The sequence below is a fragment of the Calonectris borealis genome, chromosome 2 (genome assembly GCF_964195595.1).
Source record: "Calonectris borealis chromosome 2, bCalBor7.hap1.2, whole genome shotgun sequence".
Classification (NCBI taxonomy): domain Eukaryota; kingdom Metazoa; phylum Chordata; class Aves; order Procellariiformes; family Procellariidae; genus Calonectris; species Calonectris borealis.
In genome coordinates this window covers 59,477,037-59,500,841 of record NC_134313.1, presented here as the reverse complement: position 1 = coordinate 59,500,841, position 23,805 = coordinate 59,477,037, and the positions used below count along the sequence as shown (strand labels likewise).

The 23,805-nt window shown below is 37.5% G+C and overlaps 1 protein-coding gene across 2 annotated transcripts in view; it reads left to right on the top strand.

Annotated features, from left to right (window-relative positions):
• Nucleotides 1-23,805, top strand: part of SPIRE1 (spire type actin nucleation factor 1) — a 133,877-nt gene that overhangs the window by 7,325 nt on the left and 102,747 nt on the right. For both annotated transcript variants that reach the window (XM_075142127.1, XM_075142125.1), the window contains exon 2: nucleotides 5,599-5,633. In XM_075142127.1, coding sequence (XP_074998228.1) covers nucleotides 5,599-5,633 — 35 coding nt within the window. The remainder of the gene's footprint in view (nucleotides 1-5,598; nucleotides 5,634-23,805) is intronic.

The window sequence follows — 23,805 nt, the reverse complement described above, 5'->3', positions numbered from 1 at the left end:
GGTAAACTTAGAGGTTTGCTAAAGAGGGTGAGCAGTGGAATATAGAAAGAATTGTTTGGTGACCACAGCCGGCTTCCTTGTGCGGACTAGAAATGGGACAAGACAAAGAGCGACCATTTAATTATATCTTAGAAGGTAGTACTAAGGTAGTATGGATTTGTTAATTTGGAATTAAAGAATATTATTTTAAAATAATTTTTATTACAAAATTTAACGGGTGTTAACACTGAAGACCTCTTAGTCATTACCTTTGCTTTGTGCAATGTACAAGAGGATTGCTTATGACTGTACAAAATGAGGAGTAACTTCAGTGAAGTGTTGAATGGAGAAAGATGAAGGCATGAAAAAAGATTGACACAGGGAAGGGAAGTCCTGGCCGCCTTCGGTCTAGTACCTTCTCTAAGAATTTTCCTTGTATTTTGTTACAAATTTTTTTCTCTTTCCTCTCCCAAGTAGAAAAATGAGGCATACCATTTCTAAATCATCAGCTGTAGGCGATACAGAAATCATGAGTTAGATCCAAAAAGCCAAAAACTGTAAAAACTCACCCCATTTCTTGTTGCCTGGTAATTACACAGTTTAAAGGAAGGATATGTTGATCCTCAAAGGCTGTTTTTTACTTAAAACCATGGGTCTCCATGCTCGCTGCTCCGAGGGGTCCAGTTACCTCTCCTAATCCAGTCTGCTTCCTTCAACTTCCTCATGTTCTCGCTTTTCTTGACCTTCTTCTCTGCAGCCTGATGTCTCTTACTCCTAAGCTATACTTTACCTATACTTGTCTTTGTCATTTTCACTTTTTTCTGTTTCTTTCTATCATGCAAGATTGCTCTGTCCTTCTGTTTATCTTGTAATATCCGTCCTCTGCCAGAAGTCTGGCTCACTCCTTCTACATCAATATTTTCCTCTCCCTTCATTTAATTATGAATCCTGTTCTTTGCATATTCATCTCTTTTCCTTATGTTGCTTGGTTGCCTTTGCTTTCTTAATTCTTTCCCTTTCCTCTTGTTGGTACTAATCCTGACACTTGTATTGACAATCTTGTCAGATTTGGTAACTAATGCTCCAGTTCCTGCAATCAGATGATTAAATGCAAGTCTGAACTTTTTTTCCTTTTTTTTTTTCTTTCTCTGAAGGGCAGGGAAAAGCCTACTATTGTAGCTACAGTGCCTCTTGAAGACGTAAAAGCTAGAAAGCAAATACAAATTCAACTTACTGTTAATTTTGGGGGCCTGACTAAAGACTGTTCAATTTAAGGATCTTGAGTTAGTGACTCCCGTGTTCTCCCTTGCTCTCTTTCCTTCGATTAGCCTGTCTTCCTTCTTCGGCCACCTCTTCCACTGTTGTCCAGTATGTATGGGCAGTGGCTGTCTTTCCTGAAGGCAGCTTGAGTTCTGCTATCGTGGAAATAGCAGCTTGGTTTCACCCAAAACCTGCAGAAATGGGCTGTGGCATTTAATTAAAATATTAATCTTTAAGACAAAATGAGTTTCAGGTTTGTTGCCAGTGTGTACGTCAGCTACACTGTTGCCTGAAAATCAGTGCTAATAATTTCAATTCTGCAAGAAGCTGTCTGGAAGCAAATGCTTTTGGATCTATGCAGAGGAATCTGAGACACTAGAGGAAAGCTAGGAAGATGCTCTGAGGCTTTAAGCTGCAGGGCTCTTAGAGCAGCTGGTTATAGCTGAAACAGCGGCCACGTGATTGTGGTGTCACATCACTAACGTCAACTCTGTAGCTTAATTTTTCTTTGGATAGCGGAGTGCAAATGGTTTTTCACATCCTGCATGCTTTCTTACAAATATCCTGTGTCAGTCCATTTTAACATGCTGAATTACCTATTTCGCTTTTAAAATTCAGTCTTAAATGTGTGCTTCTTACTATTGGCAGCCGTACATGATATGCTTGCTATTTGTTTTTAAATCTATGAAGACCCTTTCTAACCGTGACCTGTTAATCCTTGGAAGGTAGGGAAATTGTGCTTCAGTGAAGCATGGGCTATAGATAAATTGAGTATAATCTTTTTTTAACAGCATTCTGAGAGATTTTGTGAAAAGAATTATTTTTTCCGGTCTAAATAGCAGCCTGAAGCTCCTGCCTTGAGGGATGAGACAGTGTGCCCTAATGCTTGATGAGAGTTTGGCATGACTCCTCTTGTTGAGGGTTTGAAATAAGAATAGTTTTTAAACAGAAATTTTGAGGAATGAAAAATGGATGTCAAGGTTTGGGGTTTCTTCTTTTTTTTGGTGGCACATATGACTCTTTGAAGACTGTTTTCAGAGATACAGGAAATCTCCAATTTAAGTCTCTTTTCTTCTTGCAAAAAATGTTCATTTTTTACATTTCATTGATCATATAATCTTCCAAACTGCAGCTCGTTTATAAACTGAAGTTAACTTGACAGTTAAAGTTATGCTATTTACTAGTAATGAATGCATTAGTCACTATTGGAAAGCTGTCATGGAAAAATACTGTTGAATTTTTTTTGGCAGTAAGGGTGGTGAAAATGCTACACAGATTAGTATCTAGTTGAATGATTGTGAAGTCTGGATCTATGTTGAGAAGCAGCATCTTAAATAATTTTGTAAGTCTTCACCGATTTACCAGATAAGCATTTAATGCTGCTTGCAGACAGAGACTATTCTATGACTTCTTACAGAGAATACAGTCTAAGTGTGACCCTTAGGCTACATTAAAGAGTTTCTGCTTTTTCAGTCATATCAGCTGAAGAGAGAAGAAATTTCTACTCCCAGCCAGTATAAGTAAAGCCAGTATAAGTCAATTGGCTTGCATGGGCCATAGAAAAGCAAATTAATTTCAGTCTTGATAGATGCAAGTAAGTGCATGTTTCTTGGGTCAATACTGTTAATGCTGGTCTCTTCAGAAATGTGGGCAATTCCTGAAGGAGTGGGCCCATAAGTCATTGCAGACAGCTCAGGGAAATCTGTTAAGTGTATAGCTGGACTCAGGGTACAGAGGAATATGGAATGGTATGGTTAATAATTACCATGATGCGGAATATAATATTAAAATGGTGTAAGTCAGTTAGTAGTTTGCAGCTGTCTAGAATACCGTCTGCGATACATTTGAGCTGGTGTGAGACTTAAACTACTTGGTATTCCCCCTTTCCTCCCCAGCACGTGGAATCATGACAATACTATTGCTTTTTAAAGCGCTGGTGTAAATGTTGCCCTTCTCTTGTGTTGTTGCCCACTTCACAAATAATAAGAATAAATAATCCAGTTTAAGATGTTCCCTACATCTTTTAATAATAAAACAAAAAATGAATTATGATTTGCTCTGAAAGCAGGAGTAAATTTTGATAGTACTGTATATGAAATAAGGAAGATTTCCAAAGTTTGAGTGCTTTTCCTTGAGGAACAGCTTTCATGGAAGTTTATCAAAGAAGATCTGTCAAAGAGGCTGTGAGATAAGCTTCTTGTTATTTCTTTCAGAAATACAATTTTTTCCTTACTGGTTTTGGTCTGGGCTGATTTATTTGTTTTGTGCTTCAGGACTTGGTTAGGACTTCTATTAAAAGGATCTTCATAGGATCTTAGCATTGCTATGAGGAGTAGCAATGAGTACTTTGTGTCTGTGCTACTGAGAGGATCTAGTAGATAGTTTGACTCCTGTTCCAGTAGACCATAGGAGGTGCAAGTCAAGATATTTTAAATTATCAGTGATTGCAAACATGGGTGGCTTTCTGTATGCCATTGCATTGTTATAGGTTTAAAATTACCACTTCTTTCTGAAGTAGTAACTTAAAAAAAAAAAAAGTACTTCTTTCCAAAAAAGGCAGCACACTTTTTTTCCCCCATCTTGACTACATTTCTGTGAATTAGTCTTGTATCATCTTGTATCATGGAGGTATGTTGTTTTGGTCATCTGTCATTTCAGTTTCACAGAAGTAGCCCCTAATATTCATAAATCTGCTAATAATCGTAGGACTTTCAAAAAAGTTCTCAGTAAATTTCTCCCATTTATAATTTATAACAATCACACGAACGTTACCATTTTAAACAAAAAATGTCTCTTATGTGGACCTTCAAGTGAATCAACCAGAATCACCAGTCCTTTTGAAAAGATGATACGTGATGCAAAAGCTGCCTTTTTAAGTCACTCTTCTGTTCTTCATTTTGAAGTCAGACACTAGTGCTAAGCATTCTGCTTGCATTGGCAACAATTCAAAATGAAGGTAAACAACTTTCACTCTGTTAGGTAGAAGTTCCTTATTCATCCAAGATGTGTTTAACCTTTAGTTTCAAAGAGAAGGTGACCAGTTCAATATGAAAAATTAATCTTCTAAGCAGGTGACTCTTCCCTAGCGCGACAGTTTTGCATGCCGTTCAGATTTAACGTACAAGGTCGGGGCGATCACTCCTTTGTGCAGACATTACGCTAACCAGTTGGTTGAGGCCCCTTGGGCTTGCCAGGCAATCTGATAAAACAGTCCTTCCAGTTACGGCTACAAATTGCAGGCTCTTCCTAAGTCCTGCAGTAAATCCTTCAGCTACACAGGGTGGTGTTCAGCAGCCATCACCTGTAACATATGCTCTCGGTGTATATACAGTCAAGCAAACGCGTGCCGTTCTAGTATTTGAGTACGTGGGGACTCAAAATCGTGTCATGCATTTTCTAGGGTGAGTGCCACCGGGCCCAAAGTCGCAAATTTTAGACTAGCAGTGTAGGTTCAATCCAGCCAAAAAGCAAAGACAAACAGAGTAAAATTCAGTATCTGTTGTTTTGAAATTAAAGTTTTGGGTATCTCCCCTTTGAAATTAATGTATTTCTGTGGAATACTTGACTTTCTTGATTATCATTTTTCCAACAGAAAATCATCCTGTCAGAATTATTTCACCCTACTTTGATATGAATTATTAATTTGAAATTATAATCTTGCTGCTTTTAGTGAAATGGTATCTTCCTAATGTGCTGCAAAATTTCAGTCTTATTTTTTGTAATCTGTCAAGCCACTTACACTTTTTATACCAAAGTGGTTTGTCTTTGAGAAAATTGAGATTTCAATTTGGTGAAACAATTCAGAAACTTAATTTTTCTGTATTATGTAAATTCCAAAGTGATGTTTCTGAACTCAGAGGAAATGCAAAAATTGACAAGAGGGACTTACAAAATATTACAGTAATGTTTCAACTTTAATTTGCTTGAACTTCATGTTGTTGTTGAACTCTTTGATATCCCAGAAGTATCAGATGAAACAGCGGCTTTTCCCTGGTTTATGAATTAATGTTGTTTTTTCTCTTGAAATAATTATTTGCTGCTGCTTAATTTTAAGCCAACATGTTTTCATGTTCCCTCCATGGCCAAGCATCAGTCATACAATTTAAATAATGAAGCCAGGCATTAAAGACACATCTTTTTAAAAGAGAGTATTGTGAAGGATCCAAATAAAAAGGGCAGGGCCTTCTTGTTGTTAATTCTGTCATGCATATAATGGAAACATTACTGAAATGTGCGATTAAAGTAAGGCAAAGAATATCTGGCAATTACTCAAAAAAGAAAAAAAGTGACTCAAGTTTTTAGTTTTATTTGTCCATCGTCTTTTACTTAATCTGAAAACTTTTTTTTTTCCAATTACAGATAAATCGGGCCGTTTACACTGCACAGAAATGGAGGTAAGAGAAGTATTTTTTGTTCTCTGCTAGTGCTGATTTAGCTCAGTTCTTTTTCATTAATTTATAGTGTAAATGTGGTACATTTCTAGTGTGGAGTTATCATTGCAAAATTGTACTGTGAAATGTGTGTTGTGTTTATGACTTTCATTAATAGCTGCGTAAATGTGTCTTAACATGGGTTATTTAGTCTTAAGTTCAGAAACAGAGGAAAGAAAAGCCATGTGGTTTTCCAAAAACAAGGTTAAAGAGATGTTATGCAGCCAATGTAATCTTGTTTGATATTAATTTCTTTAAAATACATATTTTTAGCAGAATATTTTATTTTAGATAATTTCTGTTGGGATAAATTATCTTGTATACTTACTTTAGAAAGTACTAGTAGGTCATGGAATAAATACTTAGTGTTTATGGAATGGCTTGGTGATTTTTGACAACCCAAGAATTTGGATGAAGGCAGAGAAGACAAGTGATCTCAGGGTTGTTTGTCCATCTAAAGACATACTGATTTCAGATACTTTTACTATTTCCTTTGATTTACCACTTGCCAGTATTTTGGGGCCCAAGAAATATTGTTTTATATGTTGCCGGGGGAGCAACAGAAACACAAATCCAGTTAAATCTGCTTGATTTATATCTTGACCATTGTTTGACTCTGTATTTTTGATACTAGGCTGTGACTAGTGTTGTAAGAATGTTCAAATTATCATTTTGTCCGATTAATAGATTTAATCCGAGACTGAAAAGAAAACTAAGTAGAACATCTTGTTGAACAAGATGTGGACTCATAGTATAATTTTTATTATCATACAGAGAAAATAATATAGTCTACACCTTAAATAAATTTTTTCCAGCAATAAATACAATTTCTGTGTCCTTTGCAGGGCAGTCTTTTCTCACTGCCTTTGAACTTTCTTTGAAATGTAAAACTGAGTTTTTGCTTCAACTGTTTCATCAGTACCTCAGGCTGAGCCTGGAGATGGGGCAAGTGCATGCACTTTAATTGGCGAGTTGTCTGTTTTCTCATCAATAATATATATGAAGGTGACAAACTGCTGTTACTGAATGGTTTATACATAGATAAACTGTGCATGAAAATGGCTGGTTTAAAGATAAAATGAAAGGCCAGCTAATTCAACTAGAAATGATAAAATGCTAAGGCCATCCAGATTTTTGCAAGGATTAATAATAATAATAATGGTAAAGGAAATGTCCTTTCTGCAGTGTACAACATGAAGAATAATTCCTAACTGATATAAGTACAGAAATTGGAAGTAGGCACATTTTGTTTCTTTGCGTGGTTCAATTTAAGCAAATACATCCTGGTTTTGTTTCAGCATTTGTAAAATCTCAGTTCATAAATCTAGTACCTTATTTACAAATTATAATCTAGTGTGTCGTTTGCTTTGCATACTAAATATTGTTTACAATTTTGCTTTGCGTTTTTTAACGGAAGGTAATGAAAGGCCCTAACACTAAAAATACAGATAATAATAAACTCCTGTTAAAATATTTTTAACAAAACATAAAATATTTCATTTTGGGAAAGTAAAAGTACTTTTGTTTCAAATGAAAATGTCTAGTGAGAGTCAGTTGGATATGTTATTCTTTATCGTCCATGGGAAAAGAGTTTTTTAATTTTGATCTTTTAAAAATATTTTTTGTTGATGGTTGGAAAGAAAAGCAGATTAGAATTTCCCATGAGACAGAGGCTTCATTTTAAATTGTCTCTAATAAGCAGCACTGTGACCATTAGCATATTGACTCTTCTGTTTGTCTTTGTCATTTTGAAGGAGGCTGTGAAGGAGTCAGTGGCTTTTTACTCCTCCAAAATTCCTTTGGGGCTACAGCTTTAGACTTGGAGTTGATGATGTTTGTGTTTTTCAGAACTAGGAATTCAGCAGAGACAGCCCGTCTCACTTTTTTGATTCCTGTGGAAAAGAGTGTGGCCTGATTGAATGTATGTGGGAAACTTCTTAAAATCGTAACTAATAACAAGCATCACGTTTTTGCAAAACATGTAAACTATCCTGAATTGGTACACCGTTTGTTTCAAGCTAGCAATATGAGTGGTGTGCCAAGTTCCGAGTCCAGATGCCATAGCCATAATAGGAAGACGGGAGTATGGAATAAGCTGGCCTTATTTAATCTGCATCTGCCTATGACTCTGTTACGTACATAATGATAGCACTCCTTAGTTGTCCCAACCGAGGTGGTGAAGATTATATAAAATATGCCAGCCTTTTTGTAAACATTTAGTACTCGTATAGAAAGTATTCTGTGAATGCTAAGTGATTCCTATGTAGGAGGGTTTAATTGCCATGTATTTGAAAAGACCCACCTAACTGAGCACAGGCCTGTTGTGTATGATTAATGTAGTTAACCAGTATCTATGCTAATATAAAGATATATTCAACCTCTCACACTTGTTTAAAAGTCAGAAATGAATTAAATAGCCTGTCCCAAACAACGGTGAATAAATTGTTCAACACCATTCAGCTCATGTCAAATAACAAAAGGAATCAATTGTAGAAATGTTTTAGGGAGACTTTGTGTACTCTGTATGCAAATTCTATTCATGAGCTATCAGTTATATGTATCTCTAATTATTAAAAATCTTAACATACGGTGAAAATTATAGTACTTGTCTATGAAGCTAAAATTGCTTTTTTTTTTACTTTTTCATTGGGAACTTGAAATATTGACTATATTTCAGATAATAATTTAGGGAAATAAATATATAGGTTAGAAGGATACTGTGTTCGCTTTGGTACAAATAAGAATATGCTTGTTAGTTCATTGTATTGATGCAAACAAAATCAACCATCTCTCTCATGCTGATGGAAATGAGAGCATGTATTTAATAGCACAGAATGTTAGGATTTCAAAAGAGGTGTCATAATTTTGCGTTAAAAATAATGTCACACCTACATTAAAGTGTGTACCTGCTCAAAATCCAAGCAGTATAAAATGGGTGTATTTAGCATACACACTAATATCTAGGATTCATTTTTCTTATCCCTGTTGAGTGTAAACAAAAGTAACATTCTGATTGAGGGGTAATTGCTTAGCAAACAATCCTTGTCATGCACAGTGATAATCACTTCATTCTACTTCCTGAGCATTAACCTTACAGTGAAAAGGGAGAAGAAATGTCACTGCACAGAGGACAGGCAAAAATGTTTTTATGAGAATCATTTCTCTTAGTAAAATATGACGGAGTGTGACTTCCATCAAAATAAGTTTTGATTATGCATTGAAAAAATAAAATTCTGTGTCAATGCTTGGTTACAAATCTGGTAATTCTATGAAAGCTTTTGATTCCTTGAGCTGTTACGAGGAGAATTAACAGGAACTCAGGATTGCCTTTTAGAAATCAAAGTAGAATCATGCATCTTTTCTTGTGAGCATTAGGTCGTGCTTGAGCATTATGTGCCAGTTCTGTTAAGTGGAGCGCTCATCCCTTGCTGATGGAATTATCTCACAGAGAAGCTGCATGTCTAGCCTTTGAGGGACCTGTTATTTTAGATACCTGAAGGCCCATTATGCTTGTTCATTGATGAGGTGGTTCTGTGACAGTCAGTCTGACCTCCAGATTTTCCTGACTTACTTGATAGCCACAAAGAAACAGCTTAACAGACACTTGATTAAATAGTAAACACACAAAAAAGTAGAATTTAGGTTTTGATCTTTTGTGTTTTGTAATGAGCTGCTTTTTCAAGAGGAGCTTTGTTTTTTGTAATTTGTATAAGCGTTTACAGCACATTGGGAGGAGGTTGATCTTGGAGGAAAATGGATTTCTGTTGTTTACTTGCTATAAGCTTGGCAAATCGCCCTTTTCATTCAGCATTTCATTAGGAATACACAGTGAATATTGGGCTGGAGAACTAATAATGAATTTGACTAAGCTGATTTACTGATAGTCAAACCCTGCCATCTGTCCAGAGTCTCTAAGAGAATTCAACTGTTCCTTGTAAAGGCTTTGTAATTTTGCAGTGTAGTATGATGTCTCTTTAATAATCTACACGCCCTAAAGTCACAAGGATTTATGACGAAATCTTCATTCCAGTGATGCCACTGGTAAACCTTTCAATCAGCTGGGGAAGAGTCCAGAGGCAGATTTCAGCCTTGGTCTTCTGACAATTTCAGATAATGGCTGGTGGAAAACTAGGTCTTGCAGTAACTTTGATACCTCCAGGGAATATTTTGCTGTGAAAAGCACAAATAGCAGAGCATGGAGCATTAAGTTAGGTGGTGGTGGTGTTTTTTTGATGTTTTCTGTTTGTTTGTTTGGTTTTTTAAATCTCAAAGCGCAAAAATATTCCTTATGTTGTTACCCTGTGGTAACTACAGAATTACCCGTTTTTTTCACGAGATTAAATGTGAAAGTTTGCAAATATAGTTTATATGACTCTGAAAGGGATCTGAGAGTGTTGAAAGAATAAGGTAATTTGTACAGGTCTTTAGTTTTTGCAGAACCCTTTCTATATAAATTCTATTATATTGTGCTTGAGAAGATACCTATCATATCAATGTCATGCTATCATATCTATGGTAGCTATCATATGTACTGATTGATATGATAGCTATTGTATCAATTAGCTTTAAGGTGCTATTTTTTTAGTAGACCCATGCCAGTGGACATGTTTGTCTGTCTGTTCAGACCAAGAGAATAATCTGATTGCTTATTCAAACTGGAGGGAAAAATTAAGCTTTAGATGTTGTTTGCATGCCTACAATTTAATGGCCCTTTGTATTGTCCTTCTTTGTTGTTGTATATAATAAAAGACAAGTTTAGAGTATCAGTATGAAATGAGAATGCTATGTTTCATACTTTTTTTTTGCTTGCTATCACAAATAAATTTTAAGCTATCAAAGTTGTAACTACATTTCTGGTTTGCTAAAGCCCTCAAGGGCTTCTGAGATTGTATGACATTGTTCTTCTATGAAGTCTGCTAGTTACGAGTTTTCTGCTAGAGATGCTGTGTTTTCCCGCCTCTGTGCTAAGTACCAAATCGTTAATAGTAAAAATATAATCCAAACAAGGGGTATGCTTTCTGGGGATGAATAGAAACCAGGTAATAGTTCTTAGAGTGATTGCATGGAGAGAGCTCTTTGGTATTTCTTGGTGGATTTTGCCTAGGGCAATTCTGAAACTGAGGTAAAACACACCCCCGGAGTTCAGTAAATTCAATTTCGGTGGTAAGTTTGAGCTGATAGTGTTGGCTTTTTGATCAATGGGGGACAAAAACCAACCTAAACCTTCCATTCTTGAATATGTCTATTCACTCAGAAGTCTAAGATCCGCAATGTAAAAAGCATGCAGAAGATTTACAGGTGATGAGAATAAAGTACATGAAATGTAGATTAAATGACAGACGAAAAGCACACCAAGAAGCTGAATCTCTGAAGACTTCCTGTTGTTCACAGCCATTCTTTCCCTGCACCACTTCAATCTGCATAGCACTTACACTTGCAGTGATGAAGTTGGGAGTACTGAATAGGTTCAATGGGTGGTTTGATTTTTGGGAAGCCAGGGGAAATCGGACTTTAGCACATATTTTTTGGGGGAGAGCAAGGAGCACTTTGGTGAACTGGTTAAGTATCCAAATATAATATTGCATTCATTTTGTACTGCATTTTTCCTTCCAGATGTTCTACTTTTGATATTGTAGTTATCTCGCTGCAGGACATGAGTAACTTCCTCTGACTGAAGTGGGTATTAGTGGTGTTTTGTGAAGAACAAACATCGACTTTTTTGGTAAAACATTATAGTCCTACTAGATTATTAAATCACCTTAAGAGAGAAAATTGCTCAAATAGACTTTTGTGTGTGTGTGTGTTTCTAATTGATCTCTAATTTTTCTTATTTCTGGGTGGCTGGGTTTAGTAGTGCTCTCTGACTCTAACATAAAGGCCCTTGAATATCTAAGCAGCATAATTTCAACTATAACATGCATTACTGGATTAGGCTAATTTTAACATAGCTAAGGTAACTTAATTGCTTGTTCATCAGTTTTGAATTTGGTCAGTGGAAGAAAGAAAACAGTCAAAGAAAACAGGAACTCAAGGGAGCTAAACACTTAATTTCATTTCAGCAGTCCAGTTACCAGGTAGCGGTTTCCCACCTTATAATTTAAAAGCAAATGTTGTTTTAAACTTAACTGTTAAGAAAATGAGACAAGGATTGAAGGATGAAACTAATAATATCTGTAAGTTTATTTTCGAAATGTGAAGAGATTTGAAGTGAGAGAAATAGTTATTTATGAATGAGGTGAATCCAGAGTGCTCCCACCTGCTTTGTTTAATTACACCTCAGCTCTTCTTTTCAGTGATAACTTATATTAACGTTGAGTCATTCTAACATTCCTGATTTGAATGTGCCTAGAAATACTGATCTAGTTCATCTAAACCATTCTTGTATGAAGTAGATCACGTTTTAACATATAGATTCTTGTGAGTCACTTTACATTTTACACGTGTAGAACCCCCAGCAATTTATACTTGGGAAAATAACATTATGAAAGGCTTTTTTTTAATGCAGCTTTAGCTGACCTAATGCAGATGAACATGTGGAATTTTTATGAACAAGTAGACAGTGTGGTTAATCTTTGTTTAGCCTTTAATTTCTCTTGCCGCCTTCTGCTATCTTGTCTCTCTGCTGGGAGCAAGAAGAGCTGCTGTCCTCTGGCTGTGAACACGCAGAAGCTTCAGTTATTGCAAGAGAAGGGAGGAGAAATGTGGTGTCCCCTCACAGGATTTCCAAAGGTTACTCAGGAAAATACTAAGAGTAAAGCTTAATTGGAATTTTAGTCAGATACGCATTTTCAGTAGGTTAATAACAGGGCAGGTCATGGTGGCCAGTTCAGAAATTCCCAGTAACACTGTCTTTGAGCATTCAAAAATCATAAGGCTTATTCTAGCCTACAGTGAGATCAGCAGAAAACAAACTTTTGAAAAGAATATGGTTTTTAAGGTTAGTTTCTAGGTTTTGGTTAATACATACTCAAATACATTTTTTTTCTCCTTTGCAGTTCTATGACTGAATGTTTTTCTTCACATGAACACTAACATGTAGCTTTTTATCTAAATCAGTTGACCTGAGAAGTTGAGACATTAAACAAAGCAAGATTTGCAGTTGATTCGTGAGAGGGGCAGCACTGCATGCTTCCTTTGGCAGAGAGGATACTGAATCGGTCTTGGGACTCACTGAAGCAAAAAGGAGTTTTTGTTAGTTTTGTACTTTCTTTTGTTTGACTTGACACAGTGCAACTCATTTGAGCTTTTGTTCCAAAGTGAACTTTTTAGCAACTGGTAAGTTTCTGTGCTCCCCATGACTTACCAGTGTGAACATTTTCATCTTGAACTTTTAAATTTTGTCTGCCACTTACATGTTTGTAATGTCAATCATGGGAAAACAAAGCAAGCTCAAAGATCTCTCCTGAATGGCGTGAAGGAAAGACTCTAAAAGATATTCAGTGCTGAACTCTTCGATTATCATTTAGTGTTGCTGTGTGCTGTAGCACGTGAGGTAAAATACTTTTATTTACCAAAAGGAAATACAGAGTGTAAATTGAACATACAGCTAAAACAAAGGGGTGACTGAATTCTAAATGTGTATTTCATCATGCCCTTTCTTCTGTTAACCAGTAGTAATTATGAAGCACCTGTAATGCTTTTAGTACTTCACCCTCAGCAAGAAGTGAAGGTTAAATAATTAACTAGGACAAGGCAAGCTGTTCACACTTAGATTAACTCCTGCTTCATTTAAGAAGGTAGGGGTATTCTGTTAAACTGACAGTTTTTCTCTGCCATATATTCGTCCCTAAGCCTGAAACACCCTTGTCCGAGTCTCCTGTCACCGATTCTCATCTGTATTGTACCTTTACTTCCAAGCCTCCCTCTCCTGTTTTTTTTCAAAATCTTTTATAGTTCATTCATTAACTTCCTTTATTTCTGTTTCTCCCTAACCAAAAAGTTAATCATCTGCTTTTGTGGGTGTGTGTTACTGCCTCTGCCCAGTATTTGATGACTCTCAACGTTGCAAAGATGACCCTCTGCTCCAAATGTGTTCTTTCACAGCTCCCTGCACTTGTGCTTGTTTCTTCTCTTGGTCCTAGTGGATGTTGAACTGTGACCTGAATTCATTATTTCTCTGCTATGTATTTCTCATTGTGTCTTTATCTTTCTCTGTTATCTGGACTTGTGATATTAGCGTTATCTTTGACTCACACTCTTTCCTTTCCTCCAGATACTTGCCAAATCCTTAATTGCTGTCTGCTAAAAGCACCCCTCTGTTGCCAGGATGATAATTCAGGCTTTGTGGGTTTTTTGTTGGGTTGTCTTGGCTAATGCAAACTGCCTGTCACCTACTCCTTTCTTGGCAACAATGTAAAATATTTCTTCAAAGTTTTTTGAAAGACTCTTCTCTGGCATCGTGGTTTTGGGGTTGCTATATGTTGCTTTTCTCTTCACCTCTGGCTTGCACATTCAGACTATCTTCTTCCTACTGTTGTCGGTCTGAAGCAGACACTCACTGCAAAGTAAACAAGTTACTCCGTCTGGTCTGTTCATTTAGGAAGACGGGCCATTCCTTATGCTGTGTGTTCTGTTTGCTTTGGAGCAAAGCTCTTACAAATGTTTCAGAGAACACAGATGAGAAAAATGCGCGTGGATTCTTCTAAACTATGTATTTCTAACTCCTTCACCATTTGGTGATTGTGAATCAGTACTTCCCTTTGAATATACTTTGTAGCATGTCAGATTACATTTGTTTTTCTGAGCATGTTGCTTGTGCTTGAATATTTGAGTATTTCATTTTTATTCTCGGAGCGAAAGCTGCATGCAGTTCCTAGGTCTTCCACAAATGTTTCATTTAGTTGGGCATGGAGAAAATAAATACAGTTGAAACTGCATGAAAACAGTGAAGTAATTGTGGTGTCTGGTCCTTGACCACCTTTTTGCCTTGTAATTTTCCAAAGGGCTGCTCCTGTTTATAACTTTCTGTATTGTTTGCTATTGGAATTTGCTTTAAACCTACAACTAGAAAGGCATGCAGCAGATAGTTCTTTTAGCTTTTCTTCTTTCTTTTTTTAATCTGTCTATACACTAACAGAAATAATGTTCTTAATGAACTTTGTTGGCTCGAATGTGTTCATAACGTCCAGCATTACTTTTTCATAATACTTTTAGTTTTCGTTGTCCAACTCAATGTACTTGAGGACTTCTGCTATGATTTTATTTAATAAACAAACTTTTTGTTGTAAATACATTTTTCTTCAAAATTTTGCCTTTACTTTTGTTAGCTCTTAGTTAGCTTTTTATGCAGATCTGGTAGACAGAGCTAGTGCTGAACCTGGCTTTCTTTATGCAGAGTCTGGTGCTTTTATTGCACAGTCTAAAGGACATTTGAACAGTAACACTGCATGCTCATGGAGAGTCAGCTGCATGTTTATGCCTTTAACATTTAAACCATTGGCACTAGGAAAATGTATTGGAATACTATTTGTTTTTCATGTTTCAGATTCATTACTGGATGTCAAATAAAAAGTTAATCTGAAAAATTTAGGTAAGAATTGTTAAATGAGAGAAAGGGAGAAAAACATGCCATTGTGAAGGAGAGAGTTTTATCACTTATTTGGAGGGATTATAGCAAAATTATTATTCAATTTAAAGTACTTCATTCTCTTACACAAGGAAAATGTTTGTTTAAAAGTTAAGGTCTTTTTAATCCCTGGACTCCCAACTTTCTGAAGTGTTGTCTGCTTGCAGGTTCTATGAGTTGCCCCAGTGACTTAATTATATGGACACTAAAGTAGGCAAGATGAATGTTTGGTGGGAGAAAATAAATGCTGTTCTCATGTTAGAGAAAGAAAAATTAAGTTTGAAGACATAAGGCAAATTGCCCAGTGTAACATTTGGGCTGCATGGCGGAGCCAGCGTAGAATCTAGATTATTTAACCCTTGATCACAAAACCGAAAATCTTTCTTCAGATTTTAAATATTACTTGAAATAACAAACCCATTACTTTACTACCAAGAAAATACTAATTCCCTTGAGAGACATTTCATCAAGATACTAGGAATTTACTTTCAGGCTAGGCTATCCCTTTTTTTCTATGTAGATTTCTTAAATACTTTAAAATTCTATAGAAGTAGTAACCCATTCTTTTTCAAAATAAATCTCTTATCTTTCAGGGTTATACATGTAGATGTTACCATGCTAGTACAAAAGTAGATTTTACTTTCTATTGTTCACTTGCTGGCAGTAGATAGACTGAGCTTCGTTCCTACACAGAAGACAAACTTACCCCTAAATTTCTTGTATACATTTCAGACAGAGAAAGCATTTCAAAACTGATATAGAAAGTTTGGGAAAAATTAAAATGAATAGTTTCGTAGAAGAAAAAAGCAAACTTGCGGGGATTTGAAGTAGGAGTCATATTTAGGTATGAGAAAAGGGAAACTATTCCAGTAATACGAGAAAGAAGCATCAAAAACGAATACAGAATAAGGAAGCCTTTCTTTACTGCAGCATTTGGAAAGGCAGTGAAACAAATGAGGTATATTGTCATTAAAATGTGGATGAAATAATGTTTAGCTTCACAGTGTGGTAATACTCTAGTAATAAGTAATAGGAAAGAAAACTTGAAGGAAAAAAAATCTGTTAGAAGTGAGCAAGCTAGTGGTCCTAAAAACAGAATTCCATTTCACAAAATCTGCTTCAGAGGACTGGTATCGTTTTTCAGCAGATGTATCATGAATAAAGATATAATCATTAAAACCAGCCCGAACTTCACTGTGGGTTTATGGTGCAACACAGTGTTTCGGTATTCTTCTAGCATTTCAAATAGCATATTGAAACACAAAGCGTCAAATTAATGAGATTCCAAGCACTTTCCTGTCAGTGGCTCATCCTTTTGTTTTTGAAAAAGGCAGCTTGTATATGTATGAAGATCTAGGTTCTTCAATCTTATGTCTGTGTGAGTATCTAGATAGATGGATTTTACCAGACAATGGGCACTGCAGCAGATACTGTCTTGCATTTCCTATCTTGGCATGGAAACTTGGACGTTATGGATTAACGGACGATTGTATTTGTATTTTTGTTGTGTATAACTAAAAGATCCTGTTCACCAAAGGTGGCTAAATTTATGTGACACTGGGGTTTTTGTTTGATGTGGCCTATTACAGATTTTATAAAGTGACTGTGAAAGCAAGTTTTCAAAAAGCTTTCAGGATAGAAGTCAGAAAGTGTTGATTGCTGTGCTTTTTCCCTGTTTAATGGCTATAGGGACAAAGAACATCAGCTGCTTCAGGCTGTATTATGGTTACAACCTCTGTGGCTTTGATGCAATGAAACTGGGAATTGTTAGGCTTCAAAATAAAAAGCCCTTCTAACATCAGTTGTACAGAAACTACAAAACAGAGTATTGTTTTCCTCAAAAATTGTGGTTTTTTTTTATAGTCCCAATCCCATATTCAAAGCAACTACATGTGTAATTACATTTACACTGATACATAAATTTGAATGAGAAAAAATACTTTGTCTCTCAGTGATAGTTCCCATGTCATTCAGGACCTGGGTTATTGTGCACCACCGACACACATGACCAGAGATTCTTACAGTGCTCATCCAAGCTGTGTCGTGACTCCCTGTGATGTGCAGAAGATCTGGTTAAGAGCATGTCCAACCCTCTGAATCACCCAGCATAACAGGAACTGTGTATTATGGATGTGTTCTTTTCTGAATTTACTTTTTTATGATTCATTCTGTTGGAATGATCTTGACTCACTTCTACTACTCTTTTACATCCCTTTCTTCCTTAAAATAATTATTTTCTAATTACTTTGCCTGTCACCTCTTAGTGCTAGACCTCTTCAGCAATCTACCTTCTGAGAACAGCCTCCTCAAAGCATACTTCTTGTCATCCACCCACATTCTGAGTATCTCTGCGGCTCTGGAGAGATCAGTAGCTAAACATAGAGTTGTCAGTCATTTCAGGTCCCACAGACAGAGGGAGCAAAGCCCACATCTGCAGAATCCCTCTTTGTAAGGGTGATGGCTGGCTTTTTAGACCATGTTGGCCCCATTGGTGTTCCAGGCTAATTCCACTGTTGCCCCTGGCTTGACTCACTTCTGCCGAGGCCGTAGGGGCTGCAAATCGCAGGGGTCCTCAGCATCCTAGTGCAGGATTTCACCTGCAGATCTCACGAGGGTATCCTGAGCAAAAAAGTCTGAGCAGAAGAAACAGATATGAATGGATACAGCGAATGGTTGTCCTCAGTCACAAGTTCTGCTAAATTCTGACTGCCCTAAGCCCAGCAGCTGCTGCTGTTGCACTCTCTCATAACACCTACAGCTACAGACAGTCAGGATCCTGAATGTACGGTTGACTCTTACAGATGCTGTGTCCCTCTTAATACCTTCTGTCTGTCCTGTGTTCTTGGCATCTGACCTCCATGACTCCTGCTGCGTGGCACTGCGTCCTCTTGACACTGAGGTGGGGGAATAACTCATGCTGCCGCAGTCCATTTTAGAGATGTAATTACTACACGAAGTCTCTGATTTCCTCAGCTTCTTCCATTACAGTGACTGACTTAAGAATGTCGTCCAGGATTTTTAGGGTCAAGAAAAACAAGCATTGTCCTTTTCTAGCCTGCAGAGAACACTGTTGGGTCATAAGATGCTAAACAACCTGATTCCTGTATCATGAACAATACAATATCCTATTGAATTTGTACCTTTGGCAACATATTTACTGGTGTGTCTTTCTATGAAGTTGGTCTTCCTGTTAACCACAACGTTATTTATGAGGAGACCTTGAAGATCCTATGCCAACTGTTCCTATACAGACAATTTACTTGTGTTTTCCTTCTGGATGCACAAAGTTCATGAGCTTTATTACTTGCTCTGAATGTGAAAACTTGTCTTTTAACATTCACAGGTCTAAGCCCTTCATATTATCTCTCAGATTTTTGTCTCCGCTGTGGAGTGACTGTGGGGGTTGGCTATCCCTACTCAAATCCTTTTGACATGGCTAATGTGCTGTGCCAAGATAAGATTTATATTAGCTGTGGTCGTGCTGGCTTTGTTGATTTCCATTTATTTCATCAGAGCCTTAGCTGCATTAGAGTTGATGTTGGGAAGGTTTCTAGCACTGACTTGTTCGGCACGGCCACCAGGAGCTCTGTAACTTCATTAAGCTATGTGGCATTGCTGACAACTCTGGCAACAATGCTGTTTGCTACGGACTGTGCTGGACTCTGGATCCTCGCATGTATGAAGCCTCTGCTATCTGCTCCTTAATGACTGTAAATTTATAAGACAGGGATTGAAATTGGCCAAAGTCACAATGTTGTTGAATTGTAGAATAATATAGTTAGAAGGGACCTTTGAAGGGACTTCTGGTCATCTGCTGAGGACAATGCTAACCTCAAGTTAAATGAGGTTAATAAGGACCTTGTCCAGTGAAATTATGATTGCATCCAAGGTTGGAGATCCCGCGACCTCTCCAGGAAATCTACTCCTCTGTTTCACCACCCTCATTGTGAAGAGCACATATGTAGACAGCCACCCAAACGCAGAAAAAGAAATGCTTAGTAGCAGCTGTAGTTACTTGAAAATGTAATCCACAGGTATGGGTACATTCTTTCTGTCGTGTCTTTAATCTACTAGCGCTTGTTTTGAATTGCAGGTTGAGAAATACTGAGGGCATGGAGGTTAGTGCTCAGAGCAGAGCCCTGATGTGGCAGCACAACATGAAAGACAAAGGCATGAGCTCCTTCTCAGAGTACTGTTAAAGCTAGAAACAGACTTTCCAGACTCTAGCACCGTTCTGTACTGAAACTTTGGGTTACAGGTCTTGTAACCAGGAACTTGGATCACTGGTAGTAAGCCTCTTGTTTTTAGTTTCTGCGCATAACCTTGTATTTGTATGTTTGGAAAATGGCTGACATGGTTTTCATTCTAGTGATTTCACGTCAGTCTTCAATGAGTGATCTTATTTAAACTTTGCAAATAATTCTAAGTTTGTTTGGTTTTTTTTGTTACAAAGCTCATGTTTTATCATGCATAGCAAACAAAACCACATATGTGTGTTTGTACGTATGTATTTATATTTATTTTTGTCATGGTGAAATAGCAGACAAAAAGAAGGCATAGTGGATACGTTGGTGTTTCCTGTAAGCAGTGGAATTGTATTGTTTGGTTCACACACATGTAAAACAACATCAGGAATTAGCATGTGTTGCACAAGGAAAAAGTAAAGTGAGATTTGGTAACTTTTTGTTAACCTATAGTAAGTAGATGTATGCTCATTCTGAATATGTAAATATCTGGGGGAAAAAACCAGTTTCCCTTTAAGTGAAATGATAATCTCAAGAGTCATAGAGCCTTGTGACTGATCACAAGTTTTAGAAGAGACTTCAAATCACTGAACCTAACGTTACATAAAGTTTGTCATTACTTAATGAGTCTTATGGATTGTAATGTTTAAAATACCCAACATGTATTACCATAATGTAGCCAGTTTCAAATTTAATCAAAAGATCTTAAAAAGACTGTTAGGCAACCATTGTCATCAGACAGTTGGATATATTTCATTTTCTGCTTTAGATTGTATCACTGTTTACTTGCAGTAAAGCTGGTGATGAAATGTTTTCCAGACGTGTGAGACTGGACAGTTTCTACATAAACTAATAGCTCTTTGTGTATCCTAGATCTTTTTCACTTTGTTGTATGCATCCTTTTTTTCCCCACATGGATGTCTCAAATTTAGATACATGTTTGCCAGTGATTATTTGTATAGACTTTACATACCTGAGATTTTTTTATATTTCTTATAGAAGGACAGCTGCTCAACAACATGTTTTATAAAACATTTGTTCATATATATGCCTATATAGATAATTCAGTTTTAAAATGAGAAGGCTTCAAGATAAGCAAAGATTTTTATGTATTTCCCAGATATTAGTAATGTTTTCTTAGCTGCTCATTTTGTTAAACCAGCCTAAACATATGCTGTTTGGAGCACTTTGGTGATTTGTTTGTTCATGTTGCTGTAATGAAATAATTTATGTAAAGAAGACCAAATCCATGTGTGTAAATCAATCCTTTTTATTGCTCCTCGAATGTCTGAGTCAGGGTGATTTAGCTGTGTATTTATTCGTCTGCATTATCCTCTCCAAGTATTTGATGGAAAGAAAATATGGTTGTTTTCCAGGTTCAGAGAGGAGAGAGAGTCTAATGCATGGGAGTCCTGAAATATTTTAATGGCTTGGAACGCCCACGCTGACCTCACATACGGAGATGAGGCGTCAGAGACGGTGCAGGGAGGTTTCAGGGAGGAGGCAGAAATGTTGCCCTGGCTGCACAGACTACCGGCTGATTCACAGAGTGTCACTGGGAGCGTAGGATGGTCAGATGTCTAGAAGGAATGAGCCATGATGTTAGCTAAAATAATTTAGTTCCTTTAAAGAGAATCAGAGGCCCATACAAAGGACAAAGTACAAATGGAACGAGGATACTGCTGCTACAGCACCCACGTGTGCGCTGGGGAGGCTCGTGCTACCCAAAATGAGTCCGCCAGTGCAGGAGTCACAGTAACGTGATACGCAAGACTGATTTGCGGATGTGAAAGTTGCGTGCATGTTTGTTTTCAGTAATTCCTGCAATAGTTGTTGGTATCCTTTCTTTTAAAGGAAGATCTTGTTTATGTGATACTGTTGATGGATCTAATTGGTATTAGTCTCATAAACAATATTGGCTTAAAAAGGCTATTGTTCTCTCACACAAAACCGTCAATGACTTTATTACAAGTTTTTTCCAGGAGATTCCCAAATATAATAGACTTCATTTAATTAAAAAATGAACAACACGGGTTTGTTAGTAGGTCTCATGATCAGTTATGAAACAAGTGTAGTGAGCAAATTGCCAAATTTTCCTCATTCACGAGGATGAAGTTTTTCTCCTCCTGAAGAACATGACTAGTATTTTGTCTCATAGGTCAGGAAAACTCAAGATAAATATAGACTTCAATGCAGTTCTCTCGCAAGCTAACTTTCAAAGTCCATATATATTTTAGTATCTTACATTATGTCTGAACACTAGATTGTTCTTTATCTTGACTTCAGACATCTGATTTTTCAGTAACACTTTATTTTCTGATAGTTGCTACATACTGTTTAATAGAAGAATACACACTTTTCCCCCTAGTATTTTGATATTTCCTGGTACTGAAGCACAGTGCCCCGTGCCAGGGCCCTGCACACACACCCCTGGTAGGGGTGGGCTCTCTGTGCCCAAGGCGAGGTCTGCTGTGGTGCAGCTGTAGCCTTGGATCAGGTGACTGTGAAAACAGCCGTGTCAGAGCTGTGAAGAGCCCTGAGAAGCCTCGTTGCAGGTGTTCCTCCTTTTTTCTCAGGAGCAGCATTTCAGCTGAGACTTTGCATTTTGTCTCTTGAGCCACACTGCAGCTCTTCCTGTGCCCAGCCGCATCCCTCGCTGGTCCTGACCTGCTGGCTTGCCTTCCTGGCCAAGCCTCAGACCTGCCTCGTCACCGTGGGACTTCTTTTGGTGATTGTGGACTGTGGCTGACCCTGGTTTCTGTCACCAGACCTGCTCTGCTTTTCCTGTTTGGGTACCCGGGACTGCGTCCCTGGTCAGTGAGGGCACTGCCCCTGCCTCTGTTGTGGTCACCCTCAGCTCCTGACTCGCCTTCCCTTGCGGAGGTGGCTGCCCTTGCTGCTTCCTCACGTGGTTTTCTTTGCTCATGCAAAATAGGGAGGCATGTTTCCTTTCTCTGATCACAGCATAAAAAACCAGCACAGAAGATCCAGACACACATGGATTCTGAACCCTGTAGGTGGGGATACACGCACTTCTTTTGTCTCCCAGCAGCAGTGGCAGCCAACATGTACATGTGATTACAGGTTTGCGGAACACAGAATACAAAGCATTTTAAGGTAAAGTTATGAATGATCTGGAAAAGTCATAGCTCTAATGCCTCATCCGTCTTGAGAGTATCGTAGTGAGGTATCAAAGTAAATACCGAGGAGTTGTCCTGTGTTTGTCCCAGTCCATTACCATGCCCTAATTGCTGAGTTAGGAGGAGTCAGCTTGCCCCAGTGTCCGAGAAATTCATTCCAGGTTTGTTGCTGTATTTTACATCCACATCCTCTCCCCAGCCAGTGGAGGTGGCATAATGACAGGGGCAACATCCGTAGAAGAGCCACCAACCAGCCAGTGGGGTGACTGTGGCCTACCCATTTTTCCATCTTCTCACCCTTGATGTCTGTTTTACATGGCCATTGTGAACAAGTCACAATATAATTTTAGATTATTACTGGGATCATTGTGCCTGTTCGCTTGAAGGTTAGGGACTTGTTTGTGATTGAGAGAAATTCCTATGTGGAAAAATAAACATCTCAATTGTTTCATAGCAAATTATATTTGGAAATAACTATTCTTACTAAACTTCTGAGAAGAGAAACTATGATGTCTACTTTATGAGTCAGAAAAGAGCAGGCTTAGACTCTCAGACCAACTAAAATAATACAATAAATACTAAATCTTATCTAATACTGTAAGTGCCCCCCACTTACTTTCATTAGCAGTGTTAACATCTTCACACAGTACTGCAAAAACAGTTTTAAAGCAAATGAATACATTTTGTGTCCCCTCTCTTTCTGAAGAGAGGATAGTACATGCAGAGAACTTCACTTACTGTAAACAGGAACAGTAAAAGCCTGTCCTTTCTAATGATACATAACAAAGTCAATACTATGTCCTTTCTCCTCTTGCAACATCTGAAGTGGGAGCTGTTTTCAAGGAACATCAGTTTTGTAACTTCCATAGTGTTAATGTGTTAGTCAAAACTATCCCCACTTTCATACCGAAGTTAATTTGGACTCTACAGAACACGGAAAATCGTCCTTTGCCCATTTTCATTGCTCTCCAAAGAGGAATGATGACATACTTCACATATCTGTGGAGCTCTTAAGTTAGAAGTATTTATCAGATAGCTTTGCTTATGCTATTGTTGCAAACTGGCAAAGGAAAAGAAAACTTCAAAAATCTTCCTTTTCTAAATTACTAAGACAATATTTCAGAAAAGCTCAGCAGAGAAGATGACAGTTGTTATCTGAGCCATGTGGCTGCTCTATGAATAAGAGA